Source organism: Odontomachus brunneus, unplaced genomic scaffold (assembly GCF_010583005.1).
Source record: "Odontomachus brunneus isolate Ranch 3 - 2012 unplaced genomic scaffold, Obru_v1 Obru_scaffold_183, whole genome shotgun sequence".
In the NCBI taxonomy this organism is placed as follows: Eukaryota; Metazoa; Arthropoda; class Insecta; order Hymenoptera; family Formicidae; genus Odontomachus; species Odontomachus brunneus.
In genome coordinates, this window is record NW_022639633.1 from 277,635 (window position 1) to 295,110 (window position 17,476).

A 17,476-nucleotide genomic window follows, 5' to 3' on the forward strand; every position below is an offset into this window, starting at 1 on the left:
CGATATGTCTCTTGTTTTCGGAAAGTAACGTGTCTTGAATAGCATGGGGAACTGTTAGTCACAGCTGCTTCTAGACGACGTTACCACTTTTTCGCAATAATTGACAGTCATGATGCACGAATATAAAAATGTATTGTGCGTGATCGAAGTTTTAAATTAATGCTAGTGGAAAAAATGTGAGAGCTGTTTCATGTGTATCTAACACTGGTTATTCTTCTTGTTTTGGTTTTTGAATACAAATATTTAAACTTTCAACATAAAATATATATACAAATATTGAGTATATACATACATTCCATGTTAAGAGTTTAAATAATTCATATTTAATATTAAATTTCATATTAAATCAGAACGATAAGAATATCCACGATTAGGCACGTGACTGGGAACTGGTACTTTTACCTTGATTGACGCAATTAACGTGTCGCAGCTCGACGGAGTCGTAACGCCGACGGCTTCCTCGAAGTCGCCGGTGTCATGTATGCATAACGGGGGACGCACACGGGCTGTGCAACATCTTATAACTGCCGCGCCATTAACGGCACCGCGCGATCATTGTAATATACGTTTAGTTTAGTTTAGCGGCACGAGGGGCTGCGAGAGCGAGCCACCGTGCGACCCCTCGCGTGCCAGCCGAGAGAGGGTGCATAATTTATCGCCGCGTCCCGACCACCGTAATGCAATACGTTACACGCTCGGCATGCATGTGGATTCCGCGTAGGTTATCGATGCTCCCTCAATGTCCGAGGGGTACGGTGGCATAACTAACTACCTATAAATAGCACGATCATGTATCGGCATTCATTGGCCGATATCTCCCCATTTGAGCAACGGCACTTTATATTCCGTAACATAATGACACGAAAAACGATGCGCCAACACGTATGATGCGAATCGTCCTCCACATTGAGAGAAAAGATATCCGAAGAAGCGCAGATTACTCGGTGAGCACACGGAGAGAATTTTACGACAAAGATTACTACAGAATTTCGTAATCGAGCACACTGAGAGAAAATTATAGTTGCTTTCGGCGTTAACTATATTTTTTTCGTGATTTAAACCATAAAAATAATTAAAAGAACTGTCCTTTTAATAACATTTTCTAAATGGTTCTTCTAATTATTTTTGTAGTTGAAATCATAAAAAAGTATAGTTGACGCTAAAAGCAAGTATAATTTTCTCTCAGTGCAACAGATCGACATTCTGCGGTAATAAACTGTTTTTTCACACACATATTTTAAATGTTATTTATATTTTCTATATTATAATATATATTATATCTTAGGAAAATATATAATATTATATTATATTTTAGAAAAACTGTGAGATGTGCTACTAAAAAACCTACCATGTTTTTAGTGAAATTTACACTGCGTTCCTTAGCAAAGTAAACCTTACTGACAGTCCATTCCTGCACATAATAAAATTGAAAAAAACTTATATGAAGAAAAAAAACTATAATACTCACACACTTTGTGTACTAATATATAACATATTTATTTAAATCTAAATTCTTTTATTCTATATATAGAATAAACAATTACTTTCATGAAGAGCTAAGGTTTTAAAAAAATATACATCTTATTTGAAAAATGGTTTATATAGGTGTAAATAAATGTGTTAGTAGCCATTGAATAAGTATTTCTTATATTTTGGATATCTTTTCTCTTGGTGCACGTAGAAATGTTGTTGGCGTCGGGGCAATTTTTAATTCGAACTTTCGTCCGGCTCGTTCTCCTAAAATCGCTAAAACTGTTCGGCGAGCGACACTTTTTTTCCTTCTCTCCCTCCTCCCTCCTTCTCCTCTCCGTCCGGACCTTCCGTACAGACTGCGAGAGAGAGAGACGAAAGTTTTAATCTTTCCGATCGCGCGCGGCGAACTCGAAAGTCGCGTGGGCAGGGGTTGCATTTCCGAGGCGTTGAATTTAGAATAGAATTGGTTTTTATTGTGACTAGATTACAAACGGGGCCTTTACGGCGCTCAATATCGCCCAGTAGGAACGTTTACACGTAGTGAGTGAGGTGACAAACGGGAATGAAAACATTCTGTGACGTTACGGATCACTCACCGCAGGGACCGGGATATGTGATTACGACGAAACATTTGTACGACATTGGGATTCATACAAAATAGCGGTCGTTTCTTATGCCTACCTTACGTGACTATGTCTCGATCTACGGCGATCGTCGGCCACTCGCTGTCGACTTTCGAAGTCGATCGATTCGCGATCGCGTGTTGTCGTCTCAATCCCCGTCAGAATCCCCTCCGACGCAGCATCGTATCTCTCCCCTCCTCCCTCCCACCCCTATTACATCATAATTTATACAGTTATCCGTGGCCCTGCCGCGCGCGCGCGCCATTTAATCACTTCGCATACGCAATATATTTGGGTTTAACTTTGGCTTTGTTCTCCTCACAGAGTATGTGTGGCCTAACAAATAATAAGCTACTTATAAAAATAGGACATTTTTCGTTGGTACGTTCATGCTTCTCTAATTACGCAATCAAGGGATACGTATTATATAAGTTAAACGCTGTCGCTGGAACGATAAGAGTACGAAGAGGAAGAGGAATCGACGGACTTCAAAAATCCAATTACACGCGCCCCCCGAAGATACTCTGTGTGTATGTATGTGTGTATGTATATCTGTGTGTATATGTGTGAATATTATTTATAATTATTCCACGATATACTAATTCATATTTATAACGTATGCCTAGTCTCGATAGGATACTCCTTGCTCGTACACTGTACAACGCATAGACAACGCTCGCTCACTTACAGCCTACAAGATTTTGGTATTCTGCTGAATAATTGTTATTATCGTCATTGCAATGTAACAATTTTGGTATACAGTTACGCCCGGCGTAAAGTGTCCGGCGTCTACTATACATATATCTACAGAATAGTGAGTACGTGATCCCCGTGGGATCTTGATCAGCCCCTTGCTTTCCGCGCCCCTCCCCTCCCCTTTTCACTCCCTCTCTCCTCCCTCGTCGTTTAACGGAAATTAATCTCCCGATCTTTCTCCTCGTTACGGAAAAGATTCACCAAAGAGAATGCATCGTATACAATCGGCGCATTCGCGTGCGTCGCACGATTCGAAGAAACAACACGCACATATACTTCTTCCTGTATCTCCCGGTTGAAATAATATTACACGTTTATTTGTCGCGAGACGTATATCTATTTACAACATCGTGAGTAACGGATAGAATAACGCCCGCCCGATCGAATGTATCGGAAGAAGAAAGTCGGGGGATTAAGTACTGGTCGTCGCGGCGGAAACTTAACATTTGTACTCCGTCAACTGTTGCTCCTTTCGGATATTTGTGCTCCCGCGCGGAACCCCCGCGTCGAACTCATAGCGACGCGCGCTTCGCCGGACCGTCGTGTCAAACATTCGATATCTGAAGAAACGAAGCGAGATCTCGCTACGCGAGTAGGGCAACCAGGGCGCCCGTAATTCGATAGAATCTCACTGGCCTCAATCGTCGTCTCGCGGCTGCGTCTGCGAGCCCGATGCGATCTGCGGCGTCGTCCAGCAGTCGAACAACGACGGCCAATAGGTAGGAGCGGTAGTCGCGTGCTGCCAATAGCCAGCTAGTCCGGTACCGCTACCGGTACCGCCACCTGATCCGCTCACGATCCCGACTCCCACCGGGATACTACCAGCGGCAGCGGCCACCACCTGCTCGGCGTTCACCATACTGTTGACTCCGAGGACACCTCGCTCATCTTCCATCTTCTGGTCCGCCGCGGCACCATCTTCGTCGTACATGAGATAATGCGGGTGTGAGGTCGTCGACGACGGCGTCGACGACAACGTCGGCGAGGCGGCGGACCTAGGCCTGGGTCACTCTTGCGACCTGAGCTGATTGTCGGCTGATTGACCGGAGATGGCTGCGGCGGACGGCACCACCTGGTTGCCACCACCGAGGGAGTTCCCGGAATTGGATGCTACGCTGTGATGATGGGGGCTAGAGGTAGCCCCCGCGTCACCTCAGACTTGAGCCCTGGCGGTGGCGTTGGCGTGCGCCTCAGGACCACCCGGGGAATGTGGGTTCGCGCCGGCTGCCGTTGTCAGTGCGTACTGACAGGCGCTTAAACCACCACCGCCGCCACCACCGCCGACGGAGGATGCCCTCGAGCTGACGGGACTTATGCTACCCGCTGTGGTACCGGTGGTACCACCTGCGCTGAAGGACCCACCACCGCCGCCGCCGCCGCCGTAACCGCTGCTGTGTTGCTTAGCCTTCAGACGTAACGAAGCGATACTGCTGGAGGTCATCACTGTGCAGGATTCCGGTGGTGCCGCTGTCCGATGGTGCGGCGTGTAGACCGGTGGTCCATAAGGATGATGCGGCGCTGCCGGCGCGGCATAAGGACACGCTGCACCGGACGCCGCGACCGGTGAACTCGCGACACCCAGACCGGAACCCATACCCGGTAACATGGACGTGGCGGCCTGACCGACCGATACCGACATACCACCTACGTGGCTGCCCGCGACCGACGTCGCTGCGGCGTTGAAGCAATTCACCGGGCTAACCTGCGCATGATGATGATGATGTGACGCCGTCGGCACTACCGAGCCTAACGTGTTCATCCAGGGGAAACTCTTGCCGCTCAACGGCGACGGCACCTTGGTCGCCCAGTTGTTGTACGTGCTGTACGAGCCGTAGAGAGTGTCCGGGTCTGGGAACGGTTGAGTGATAAAACCGTTCAGACTGGCCGTGCTGAAGCCCGACTTGAAGTCCGCCGCGGCCTGCGCGGCGGCGTTCATCGCGTTCCGCTCCTTCTTCCGCCATTTCGCCCGTCTGTTCTTGAACCAGACCTGGAAACAGAAGAAGGAAGCGTTGCGGGTATATAATATGTATCTATTAATTAATTGGGGAATCTTTACATATTATTTGAGAAATTTTCTAACTGGTTTATTATAGGAGAGACCAGATACAGTTGGTTCAAGGATCATATTGATTATGTACTTTGTTTATGTATTTATCATGAAAAGAACAGTGGAAATGAAATCGCAGAATGTTCCTTTTAAAAAGAAGAAATAATGTAGAATTTTATATAGTTATGGACTTATGTTATATGAATGTGGAATACCAACAAAGACAGTTTTCTTTCATAAAACAATTGAAATCGAGCATACGGACAGACGAGGTAAAGTTGGACAATATTAAAGGGCTATGGAAATATTTAAGTGTAAAAGACCGTGCAAAAAGATCTCTCACGGAAACTCTCAATTAGATTAGAAGATTAGGAACTATTAATAAAAAAATATATATACACTTTATATGTGGCTCTCTTTCTATGTGTGTGTGTGTGTGCAGAATTCACGCTGCGTTTGACATTACGATCCAATATCCAATAGTGGAATTTCTTTTCTAGAGTTTCTGGAGTTTCTAGATAGCAAAATTTTTATTTTCAGAGAATTAATACTGCTATTGAATATTGGATATTGTATGTCAGATGTCGGCATTATCCTGAATTGCTAAGAAACTTGACTTGGTATTAGGGCAAGGTAGTCACGTTCGGTGTAGCATGTTCGTATTTACAGAACAAAATATTGGTGCTAGAATAGTATTAGAATATTTTCCTTTTAGTTTTGCAGGATCATAGACAGTATAAAACCTAGAGGAAAGTTATCCCTATCATTTATATATAGTTAATCGCAGCAATTAGTTGTCTGAAGACTTTTAACTTCGGAATTCTGAGAAGTGATTCAACTTGATTCGGTCTTTCTAATTCATAAATTCGTCTATAATCTTCAACATTCTCACTTTGATGTTTCATCCTTTATTTCACATCGCATAAACATTTCAGGCAACCCTACGTAGTTCACTTCTTTACAAACACTATTCTCCCTCTCGAGATTTCGTTGTTAAGATATACAACTCGCGCGTCGGGGAAAAACGACAAGACGAGGAAACGAAAGAGGAGGAAAGGTGCAACAACGCGTAGCTTTCTTCGCCAGATTTGCGCCAGAACGCAAGCACTCGCGCGCCCGGGGTTATTAGTCACAAAGACGCAACGAAGAAAGCAACGGCGGTTCCACCGACGGTGCTCCGGTAAACGACGGAGTCCCGAGACAAATAGCAAGAAAACCCCGGCGAGCTTCTCCATCCTGAAATATGATGGCGTTAATTCAAGACGGCCCTCCCCCTCTCTCTTTCTCTTGTGCGCGCGCTCGATACCACGACGAACCCTGTCAGCCGTTTCCACCCTCTCTTCTCATCCCGATTCGCCCTTCAACCTCAAACCCATCCAACGTACTCCGACGTACTAGAACGTCTCTCTTCCTCAACGACGCCCGTTGTCCCTGCTCGCCCCCAACAATTATACGGATGGTTGCGCTCAGATACACGTCGCTCTCGCGTAACTGTAAGGCAAGGAGCGGGAAAATGCGACATACGGATCCTGGAGTAAGTATTCGGCGAAGGAAGGGTCGGATAGTTGGTAAGGAGGAAGATAGGTAGGAAGGAAGAAAGATCGGTATCGAGGGTGAAGCAGCGCTGAAGGAGGTCGGAGAATACTCTGCAAGATGGATGGCCCTACGATCACGCCGTGGAAACGCTAAGAGGCGCGACGGGTCATTGAAAGTGGGGGTGGAAGACTAGCTAATGAAGAATAATGTCCCTTCTCTCTTGACGATTATTCTCGGAACGTCGTGTAACAGCGAATTTTCTGGTAGCCTTGACTGCATAACCAAACGGGAGAATTTTAACGAGATAATACCATAGACAGGAGACATAACTGAACAGAATCGCGAAACGAAATCGAGGTTTTATTACAAAATCTTTTTCGTTCACCACATCGTGTTCTCCTTGCGCGAATTTTTTCTCACTGATTTTCCATTTGCACTTGAGTGCCAGTTAAGATGTATCGTTATGTCGTTATACTATTTTGATACAGCGAAAAATGGTTTGCGATCTGAATTTGCGAGTGGCTTACGTGTTGGCGCACTCCTTTCCTTTTTTTCTCGCATTGGTAAGCCGCTCGTGGAACATCATTGAATTTTACGAAGCGGCCCGGTAGCCGCGACACCAGGGCGACGACGGTAAGCCAGGAGGGAGTAAACTCGATAGGACAGAATGGTACTACGGCGGGCGAAAGATGCCGCGACTCGAGAATCAATAAACTCTCTCGCGCAAAGGCGCACCGTATACACACGAGGTGCCGCGCCCATAAAGTTTAACAGCGCCGCGGAATCTCGACCAGCGGCAGATGGAACGACCGGGCGGATCCTAATGCCCCCGATTCATAAGGTCGTAAATTTGACGAATGTACGCGCAAATCTCGAGCGGAAACTATCGCTTGACCCACTGGATCCCAGCTATTGACCGAATGATCTGTGAATCGTGAGAGGAATTGTGCGCGCGACGTAAATATGCCCAGCTCCGTCCTCATAATAATTTACCAGAAATCAATCCCCGAGTCGAAAATTTAACTCTATTCTCGATCTGAAGTTTTTAACATATGTATGTCCTGAAAAATCAATGTATGTGTTTAATATGAACATGGAAACTGAACTCTTACTTAGCGGTTCTAAATGACAGAAAATGTACAAAATATCACTTGTAGATTCTAAAGAGAGAACCTCTCAACAAAGTTAGTAAGTTAGATAGTATCAAAAAAGATTGATATAAGCTTCAGAGTATCAAAATAAGCGTTTAAATGGAATATTGAGATCGAAAGTAGAATCAAACTTTCAACTTGGACCGAAATTTTGATCCTACTTTACAATGCGAGTTTTTTGACATCTATATATTCTGAAGAATCAGTGTATGTGTTTAATACACATGGAAAATGAAATCTCAGCGGTTTCAAATGATAGAAAATGCACAAAATATTAGTAGGTTCTAAAGAGAGGACTTCTCAGCAAAATTAGTAGGTTAAATATGATCAAAAAAAGTTGATATAGGCTTTAGAGTATAAGCGTCAAGTAGAATATTGAGGTCGAAATTTTAGCCCTATTATCGACATAAACTTTCTAACATCTGTACATTCTGAAGGAGGCAACATTTTGATCCTACTTCTGACCCCAATATTCCATGTACTACTTTGGTATTCTAAAGTCTATATCAAACTCTTTTGATTCTATTTGACCTGCTAACGTTATCAAGAGGTCCTCTTTAGAGTAAGTAGCATTTTGTGCATTTTTTGCCATTAAAGACACTAGATAAAACTTCAGTATCCATATGTATTACAGATGTTAAGAAGTTCAGGTCGAAAGTAAAGTTAAAATTTTGAGTCGGTATCAGTATATTAATATACATGAAAACTGAAGTGTTTAGCGCCTCTAAATGGCAAAAAACTCCATAAAATACTATTTACAGATTCTAAACAGGCTCTCTAAACAAAGTTAATTAAATAGGATAGAAAAAAGTTGATGTATTAGCGTATCAAAGTAGGCATTAAATGGAATATTGAAGTCAAATGTAAGATCAAAATTTCAGATTGTTGCCTTGCACCAATTCTATTAGTATTTTCAGCTCAATCCAACGAACACTTACAGAACAGTAAAATAACGATCTGCGTGAAATCCGTGACAATGTATCTGTGACGATGGTATTATTGAGGGATTTAAAAGGTCCTATAACGCGACAGACACGTGTATGTTCTCATGAAAATGAAGTTTGGAAAAGCGCACTTTCACGGCATAAGTCGGACGATTAATCGCGGCAGCGCGTCGCGGACGATTCCCGACGGCGACGTCGAAAATGTCGAAGGACATCTCAGAGGCGGTCCGGTAGACGCGATAAATCGAATCCACTGTTTTCCGCCTGGCAACCGGCTCGAACAATGGTCCCGTCACGTCATTCGGGCAATAAAACCTCATCAAATCACGACCCTTCGCCACCGTGTAAGCCTCCGCTCGTGTGCGCGCGCGCTCGCACGCTCGGCTCAATCTACGAAAGCTTATATAAATGTAATGAGACCGTGACCGGGGGTGTCTCATCAATCACACCCCTCCGCCCACCCCTGTCCCATTCCGCCGTCGACGTCGCTCTTTCCCCCGGTCGTCTTCCACGCCGCACATACGTCTACGCGTTACATAGACACCCTTGAACACCGCACCGGCCCGTCCGCGGTAATCCCGTGACTTAACATCGGGCTCCGGGCTCTCCGAGTAACCGCGATTTGTTCCATTGCGCTCAGAAGTTGCGCGCCACGCCGCGCCGTTAGTTCCTCGGTCAAGAGAGTCTGACTCTCGCAGGGACGAGACTGGAGTTCAGACTTCTCTCTTAAGTAAGGTCTGCTTAAACGAACTGCTTTCTGAGCGATATCCTACTCTCTAAATTGCTTGGAGTAAAATTTCACGTGAAAAATAGATTGAGCAGCGAGTCACGTGTATTTTAGTATGTGACTTGCCACTCATATGTAGAGTGAATTCCTCATTCTGAATCGTCGGCTGAATATTTTCACTCGAAATTCATGAGTAAATCTGACATATTCCACCGTCACTGGAACATATTCACCCTAAACGATTGAAGCATTCGCTCATATGGAGTTAGACTCCAGTCTAAACTTGAGTAAGACATTCACTCTTGCGATTTCGAGAGAGAGTAGCTGTATTTTCACTACCATTTCGAGTGGTAAATACTGCCACTTTTTCCACATTTTGTGTGAGACTTCCACCAAGAAATTTACAGAGTATTATTTCATAAAACTATAGAGATTCGAAATATTAAAATATTACTAGGAACTTTTACGATATTACAGCGCTGTTAGCGCGACAAATTATAATCAAATACAAAGTCTGGAATTATAAAAGGAGGATGCTTAAAATATATAGAAATACCGTCCTCTGTGAATAGCGGTCAAATTTATGCTATATAATAGTTTTTTACTTGCACTTTAATTTTGTCAATAGACGCTTTCCTGTATCTGACGGCCGAAAGGAGATATGTTAAAGGAGGTGTTAAAGTAGTCAAAGTTTCAATACGTTTACTGTTATATCTCTCTAATATCTTTATTAAATTTCATTAAACTTTGAATAATTGTTCATTAGTAAAGGAGTAATCATTTTGTAAAGTCAGAAGCTCTGGATTAGACGATTGAATATTTGATTCTATATTCTTTATGTTAAAATTTTGAAATCCTATATCTTTCGCTTTGAACACTTTGGGCAGTGATGAATTCAGGAACAAATTTGACTTGAGAAGTAGTATCATTTGTAGGTTTTATTTGTGTTCGCTTGGGCGCCATTTTGAGCATCTTCCTTTGCTAAGTATTCCTAATATCAATGCATAATGATATATATTGGTTTATTACGACTGTAGTTTTAGCACAATATAAATTGCTATCGTTTATATTTGGAAAACAAGATACTGTATGTATACACAAGCAGGTTTGATCATAAAGTTTGAAACAATCTTGACAATGGAACTTCTCTGAGGAGTTACTTTGATAAGGTTAACGCAATCCTAGGAGATAAAATGAATATTGCTAGTATTCCGGCTGCCTCGAGCTCTTTATAAGATATTCCCTCCCGAGCGGATCAATCGATTCCGCATAGCACAGGCTTCCCTCACTGCACGTCGTGCAGATTCGATATCGCTCGCCGCAAATAAACAGAAGCCGTGAAATATCGCGCGTGAAGAAGCCGAGAAGTGGCCTCGATTTCCTGCGGTAAATGGACTTAAACTTTAAAGCGAAAATTACATGAAATGTCGATTTTGGTCATATGTAAATTGTAGTATTCACAGACATTGAGACTACACGTAAATTTACATTGTCAAGTCTCACATATATCTGAAAGTATGGTCTTCTTCATGCTGTTCCGTTTCACATTATGATCGGTATGTCGCCAAAGAAATTTCGAAATACTGTCGCGACGTGTAAACACCCAGAATATAAATTTCTCGACGTGAAATCGTAGTTTCTTTACGCTTTTGTGAGTCTAGATTAACGATCTCTCGCCCATATTGTGCGAACATTCGCGTGAGTTCGTGCGAGTTCGCGTCGTCGCGAGACGACGAAGGAGGAAGGAGACAGAGAGGCCGAAGGACGAGTCGAAGGAGGAGGCTGCGGCGGCAGAGGGGAGAGGAAACTGACATTCGTAGGGTGGAGATGGGGATGTGCTGGCGTCGGAGGGGAAACACGAAGGGGAATCTGAGGGAAGGTTAGTCGTGGGTGCAGAGAGACAGAGAGGAAGAGAGTGAGTGGAAGAGAAGTAGAGAGAGAGAGAGGGAGAGAAAGAGAGAGATGCCTGGACGAGGAAGCAGAGGTGGAGGAGGATAATATTGATCCCCTCGTAGTCCCGCCCCTCCTCGCCCAGCCGACGCCATCATTATATTATCCACCATCCCTCCGTCTCCGTTCCGACGTATATGCGCACACCTACGACCTCTCGAAACTCACGGGTATCCTGGACATGCACGCGTGTTGTCGTTCCTCAAGAGGGACCTTACCGAAAAAGGGGAAAACATAGAGGCGACTCTTACGTACTCCACGTCCTGCACGTTCCCTCCTCGGCCGATTCTCCGCGTCTTCCTTAAGCACTCTCCGCCGCCCTTGTTTCGCTACTCTACGTCTTTCCGCATCAGAGAGTGGGGCTCAAGGAGGAGCGTTGCCGTGGCCACGGTGGATTCGTGGCAGGTCCCGAAAACCTTGCGAGGACCAGCGCGCGTGAGGCGCCACTTCATTAAAAATAAATTCCGTGAAGGAGCCGACGGATATCCGGGGGCTTCGCGGGGATTTGACGCCGCAGACTTGCTTCCTTATTCTCTCGCGCCATCTCTCTGTCCCGCTCATTTCTCTCTCTCTCTCTCTCTCTCTCCCTCCCTCTCTCTCTCTCTCTCTCTCTTTCTCTCATGTACCCTCGCCTATCCATAATTCGATGAACCAATCTCAATTGCTTTGCGATCATTTTTTTAACACTTTTCATATTTCCCTTCTATCTTCTTTTTTTCTAAATATCAAAGAAATAGCCTACATTTTTGCATCAAGTGACGCACGTTAGAAAATCTATTGGGGAATTGAGAATCAATAATGCTTCGTTTTGTATTTCTCGGTCGAAAGTTGTGCAATAACTTATGGTAGAAATTCATCCGAGAAGTTTTGGTGTTCCGTCGCTCTCCTCGAAGATCATCGCACTGTTTCATATTACAGATATCATCGGTGCGACTGCGAAAAGCGTAAATAGTTACTAACAGGTGCAGCAACGTTCCCGCGGCTGTGCCGAAAACACAACGATGGCGCGACGCCACTTCGTTAAAAGTAAATTCCGTGAAGTATACCGCCGGATATCCGGGGCTTCGCGGGGATTTGACGGCGCGAAGGTGGAAACCTTTTGTCTGTCGGGAATAAGCGGTTCGCCACTCGTAACTTTGAACTACTCCTACATCGCTTTGGGAAAGCTCTCGCGACACCGTCCGCGATTTATAACAACATCCGCTTCCTCTCGCGCGGTCCTCGTCTTTTCGAGGAGGGGGAGGAGGGAATTCGCTTCGCAGCTAATTTCCGTCGATATTGCTGATTGCTGTTGATTGCTCGCTCGGAATAATTCTCGCTTGGTACCATGCGAAACGCCATCGCGGTAATTTTTAAATATTCCGTTACGCCAGAAATAAATATGTTCGGCACGAAGAAGAAGCCAGCTGCTCGCTTATAGCAAGCTCGCTTACGGCGACCATCATGGCTGCCACGATGAATTCTCCTACCCTTCCTCTCTTCTTCTCTTCTCCTGTTTCTTCCTCTTTCTCTCTCTCTCTCTCTCTCTCTCTCTCTCGCTTCGTTCCTACGATATCCTCCTTCTACCCCAAAGCTTTGACCCTCTTTTTCTCGCTCTCCCTGCGAACGGAGAGATCTCTCCCTTTTTCTCTGCCGCTTCCACATGCACCCACACATGTGCGCGCGCGTTCGCTTTCTCGCACGCGAAATATACTCTCCATCTTCTGGCCGTTCCTCCCTGCCTCCACCTCCTTACGTCCTCCCGCGCCCTCCGCCGGCTCTCAGTCTCAGTTTCCAACACAGTGGCGTCTCCATAAATCTCGCTATAACGTCGAGATGGATCAGCGAGAATGGCCACGTCCGACAAGGGGGGAAACGGGACGCGGCTGCGTTTGTATTGTTGCATACGCCATGCATACATGGTGTGCGCACGCGTGTGTTCGAGGGTAGGATCGGTACGGATGCACCACGGGTCGGTGAACACGCTGGCGGGCAAAACCGGCCATCGGGAGTGGATACGAAGAAAATTCGTCACGTCCGTGACAACACTGGTCCGCGCTTACGCGTATATCAACAGCTTGGAACCACGACCCGTGTTGTTTCGCAGTCTGCAGAGAGACACGAAACCAAGAAATGTTATAGTCTCGCACACAGGATATTTCTTCCTTTATCTCCAATTCGGCGCGATATTGGCTGTTCTAATTCCTAGATACTGCCGCCGTATGTACACACGTTGTCCAAACTGTCGACAAACATCGGCGCTATCAATGCGATAAGTCGCCGAAAATAAGCAGGAAAATGGACGATAAAGCCGCTTAACACTGCGGACTAATTATTTTATTGCTAGCCGTGCTCAGCAACCAGATATTAGGTTGCTCTCTGCAAGAAGTTTATGTAACAAAGTAGAAAAAAATTATCCAATTTCGCGAAAGATCGCGGTAATCTTTACGAATAAAATGAACAGCATCGACTGAGCGTTTTTTCATAAATACCTACCGAGAATTCTCGTGATCCGTCTGCAATGTGTTGCACCTATGTCCAAAAAGAATTTTCGACAGCTGAGAGTTCAGTGTCCCAAAATTAATAACTGAAAACCGAAGGGGTTAAAACCTGACAGAGATTATGTAATTTACGTCCGAGATTCTTGCATTTCGACTTGTATCGTGTCTCACTCTTGACCTTTTTAGTTGTTTGCCTTACATTTATTTACTACATAGCCGTGCAGACCGGAAGGATACGACGGCAACGAGAAATTGTTCGTGTTAAAGCGTTGCGAAGGGCGGCGCTGAACGATACAAACGGCGTACGAGCCGGCGCACGACGCGAATGGGAAGGTAGGCTTTCTCTGTCTCTCTTTCTCTCTCTGTCTTTCTCTTCCTCGCGCTCTCTCCCTCTCTCTCTCGCTCGGTGTGAGTAGTTTTATGGATTTTTTTTATCGTTGTGCTGGTGGACCGTAACAGCTGCAGCCGGGTGGGATTCGGATATTCAATGTCGGCGTACCTGTATGGATATTAAATTAACACCCGTAAGCCGCGAGTATTAACAACTTTGCAAAAGATTATACGAGATTATGAGCTCAAGCGGAACACGTGATTTTTAATGCCGCCGTCCCGTCCTAGCCTCCCGAGCCTCCTCCATTTCTTCGTAATTTATAAATAGTTACGGCTCATTGCCCGCGTTCCACCGCCGATTCATTTTTCCAGTTAAATGCACTTTTTCTCCGTTTCTTCGTTCTTTTTCGTTCAACCGCATCGGATCGCGCGACGATTTCTCTGCGATATCGGCGCGCAGGCGACCGCCACGAATTTATCGCGAGCTTGTTTTGGTACGTAGCTTTGGGATTACGTAGCTCATTGCTCTTCCTTCCCTTCGTTCCACTCGACTAAACAAGTCATCAGCGAGAAAAATCAGGACAGATCAGCCGGTGAATGACGGTCTCGAATATTCATGACACGTGACGCGTTAATTATTCAAGCAAACATTGAATGTAAATATGTAAACATTTCCATCGCATTATTATTTTATCCCGTATATACGAACGGGCGCAACCTCTATGTGAATCAAGAGCACTGACCGTTAAAACCTCGCAAACATTTCTTATCGCGACAAATATACATGATCGATACCGGAAGAATGATTTATCGGCTGCGATTATCCGAAAATCTGTGCGGTCTTTGACTTTGAACCCAAACGCGAGATATACATCGAGTGCGTGAATTTACGAGGAAACATTGAAAAAAAAGAGAGAAAGAGAGATAGTTAGAAGGTTAATTATAATATTCTGTTCATGCTGGTGAAAGTTTGACACGTACTAAATAGTGAGTCATGCAATATGTTGGCCATTGATATTTCTAACACTATCTTTTCTTTCATTCAAATTTTATTGCCATTATAACATATTATAATAACGCAAATTTGCCGACTTACATAATGAAAAATATAACGACACGTCAGACTTGATGCAACACATTTCACAATATCCGAGAGATCGTACTGTATTTCCAAAACTGCAAAGCCCCGAAGTTTCGCGACAAAATTGCGGAACGCACTGCAACCCTCTGTATCAAAAATACAATAGCCGATGGAAGATTAACTGCCGCCGATTCGAATCCTGATTCGCCCGTACGCGCGGCTCGTCCTTTGCCATTTTTCATCTCGTTCAACGTGATATTAACTTGAAAACGGCCACTCTCGGACATTACCGTAAAGCCCATCGTATCTCCGCTTCGACCCGCTCTAAAGTCAAAGCCAAAGGATGCCTTTCGCGGGATAAAAACTTACGGGACGCCTAACTTTAAATTGAATCTCGTCTCGTTACCTTATCATATAGCGCACATTAAACACGTACACTTAAAATACCTAGGAATAAACACTATGAATACTTTAACATCGGCTTCGAAGTATATCCATGCTCAAACGTAATCTAACGTCGTATTTATGATCAATTGTAATCTTTCCATATTTCCGAACACTATCTGCCTAACATAAAAACTTTAAAACAAAAACGAACTAAGCCTATATCACGTGAAATTCATTTTAAAAATAAAGTCATGTATAAAATGATCTCTTATATATTGAAAAAAGTATTCTAATAGAAATTATAACAAAATTTTGGTAATTTTAAATTTATACAATATTATGTCCGAAATTACTATATGTTTGTTTAAAAGTGTTGTACACGTTTGACTTCTTACTACGAAATTATTGTTACAGCAAATGAGCTATAATAGCGACGCCTGCAATTATATGCTTGTAGATTAGATGAAACTGAAAAAAAATTCTGTATCATTTTACAAATAACCATGTAGATTTTTGAGTTATTAATTAGAGAAGATTGGCGGATAATCGCGGGCGATAATACAGTGTTTTTAATTGATAACTAAAAGTGTATATGGTGTAGAGTATTTTCTTGTTCAGTTTGACCTAATTTGCAAGCACACTACAGCAGACGTTGTTATTACAACTCATTTGCCGTATCGCGCATGATTTTTCTTTAATTAACAACTCAGAACGTAGTTATTTGCAAAATGGTAGAGGAAATTTGTGTTCAATGTGAACCAATCTACATGTACACGAGATATGAGACACTTTATGTCAAATATTCTGTATAAGATCGTTCGTATAAAACACAATACTGCTCCATATATAGAAGCTATTATAAGCAATTATTATTAAGTTCATTATATAAACGTTAACATCTCTACTCGCTTATTATATGAATACTCAGCGCGCATCATATGAGTTCTATCGTTGCTATATGCTCATAACAATCCTACCGTTACTATACGTGTATTTTATGAGCGCTATAACTACCATGCTTATTATATGCTCATTATATGTTCATTATATGTTCATTGTATGGACGCTGTTATTGATCCTTTTTCCTTAGTCGTTTCGCTTGAAAAGCCCAAGGGTATAACTACCGGCGCTGCACCCTTCGCGTTCACCAGAACTTACGAGCCGGTGAATACAATGCGCAAACCAGAACGGCCAACCAACCAGCTAGCTAGCCAGCTAGCCAGCCAGCCAGCCAGCCAGCCAACGGACATGGGCTCGACGTTAAACCCGCGTAACCCGCGTGGAAGCGCGGAGATGCGAGAGGCGCGGTCGCGGCGCGTTTGCATACGATGCGTCGCGATGCAAATCGACTCGCGGTGCGGACGCGCGAGATACGCGGCGAGCGGGTGGACAGGCGGGTGGACGGACGAACAGGCGGTGCACTGCGGCAGTGGAGTGTGCACCGGAATGCAGCCGAGCGTTGCACAGCGCGGCCAAAGGTAATAATTGATATATAGCGATAGCATTGGCCGCTGACAGCCGCTAACCCGGCCGAATACGGATGACACCCGGTAATCCTCACTCTCATACCGGTTAGTGTCCACCTATATTCCGCGGCGTCCCATTTCCCATTCCCATGGCGTGTAAGCTCGGTTCCTCTCTCCTGCTCATTCTCTCTCTCTCTCTCTCTCTCTCTCTCTCTCTCTCTCTCTCTCTGTCCGTCTGTTTGTCTCTCTTTATCTACCTCTGTATTTATCTCTCTTTCTCTCTCTTCCTCTCTCTCTCTCTCTTTTTCGCGCAACCCCTTCACCCTCTGCCGCGGCCGGAGGTATGCGGATACATATCCTGAATGTGTGTCGGTCGCACCGCGATCAGAACTCCAAGAGGGTGGATGATTGCGAGAGAAAGAGAAATGAGAGAGCAATATAGAGAGAGATCCAGAGAGAATAGAGGCAGAGAGAGAGAGAGAGAGAGAGAGAGAGAGAGAGAGAGAGAGAGAGAGAGAGAGAGAG

The 17,476-nt window shown here is 44.5% G+C and overlaps 2 protein-coding genes and 1 long non-coding RNA gene across 6 annotated transcripts in view; 1 reads left to right on the top strand and 2 right to left on the bottom strand.

Annotated features, from left to right (window-relative positions):
• Nucleotides 1-17,476, top strand: part of LOC116851637 — a 95,474-nt gene that overhangs the window by 17,280 nt on the left and 60,718 nt on the right. The window lies entirely within an intron of this gene.
• On the bottom strand, nt 1,925-3,840 carry LOC116851636. Its single transcript, XM_032831256.1, has one exon. It carries the CDS (start codon nt 3,781-3,783, stop codon nt 3,490-3,492), a length of 294 nt encoding a protein of 97 aa, XP_032687147.1. The 5' UTR covers nt 3,784-3,840; the 3' UTR covers nt 1,925-3,489.
• LOC116851634 (pituitary homeobox x) overlaps nt 3,982-17,476 on the bottom strand; it is a 166,652-nt gene continuing 153,157 nt past the window's right edge. For all 4 annotated transcript variants that reach the window (XM_032831250.1, XM_032831248.1, XM_032831249.1 and 1 more), the window contains exon 4: nt 3,982-4,839. In XM_032831250.1, coding sequence (XP_032687141.1) covers nt 4,006-4,839 — 834 coding nt within the window. In that variant the 3' untranslated portion in view covers nt 3,982-4,005. The remainder of the gene's footprint in view (nt 4,840-17,476) is intronic.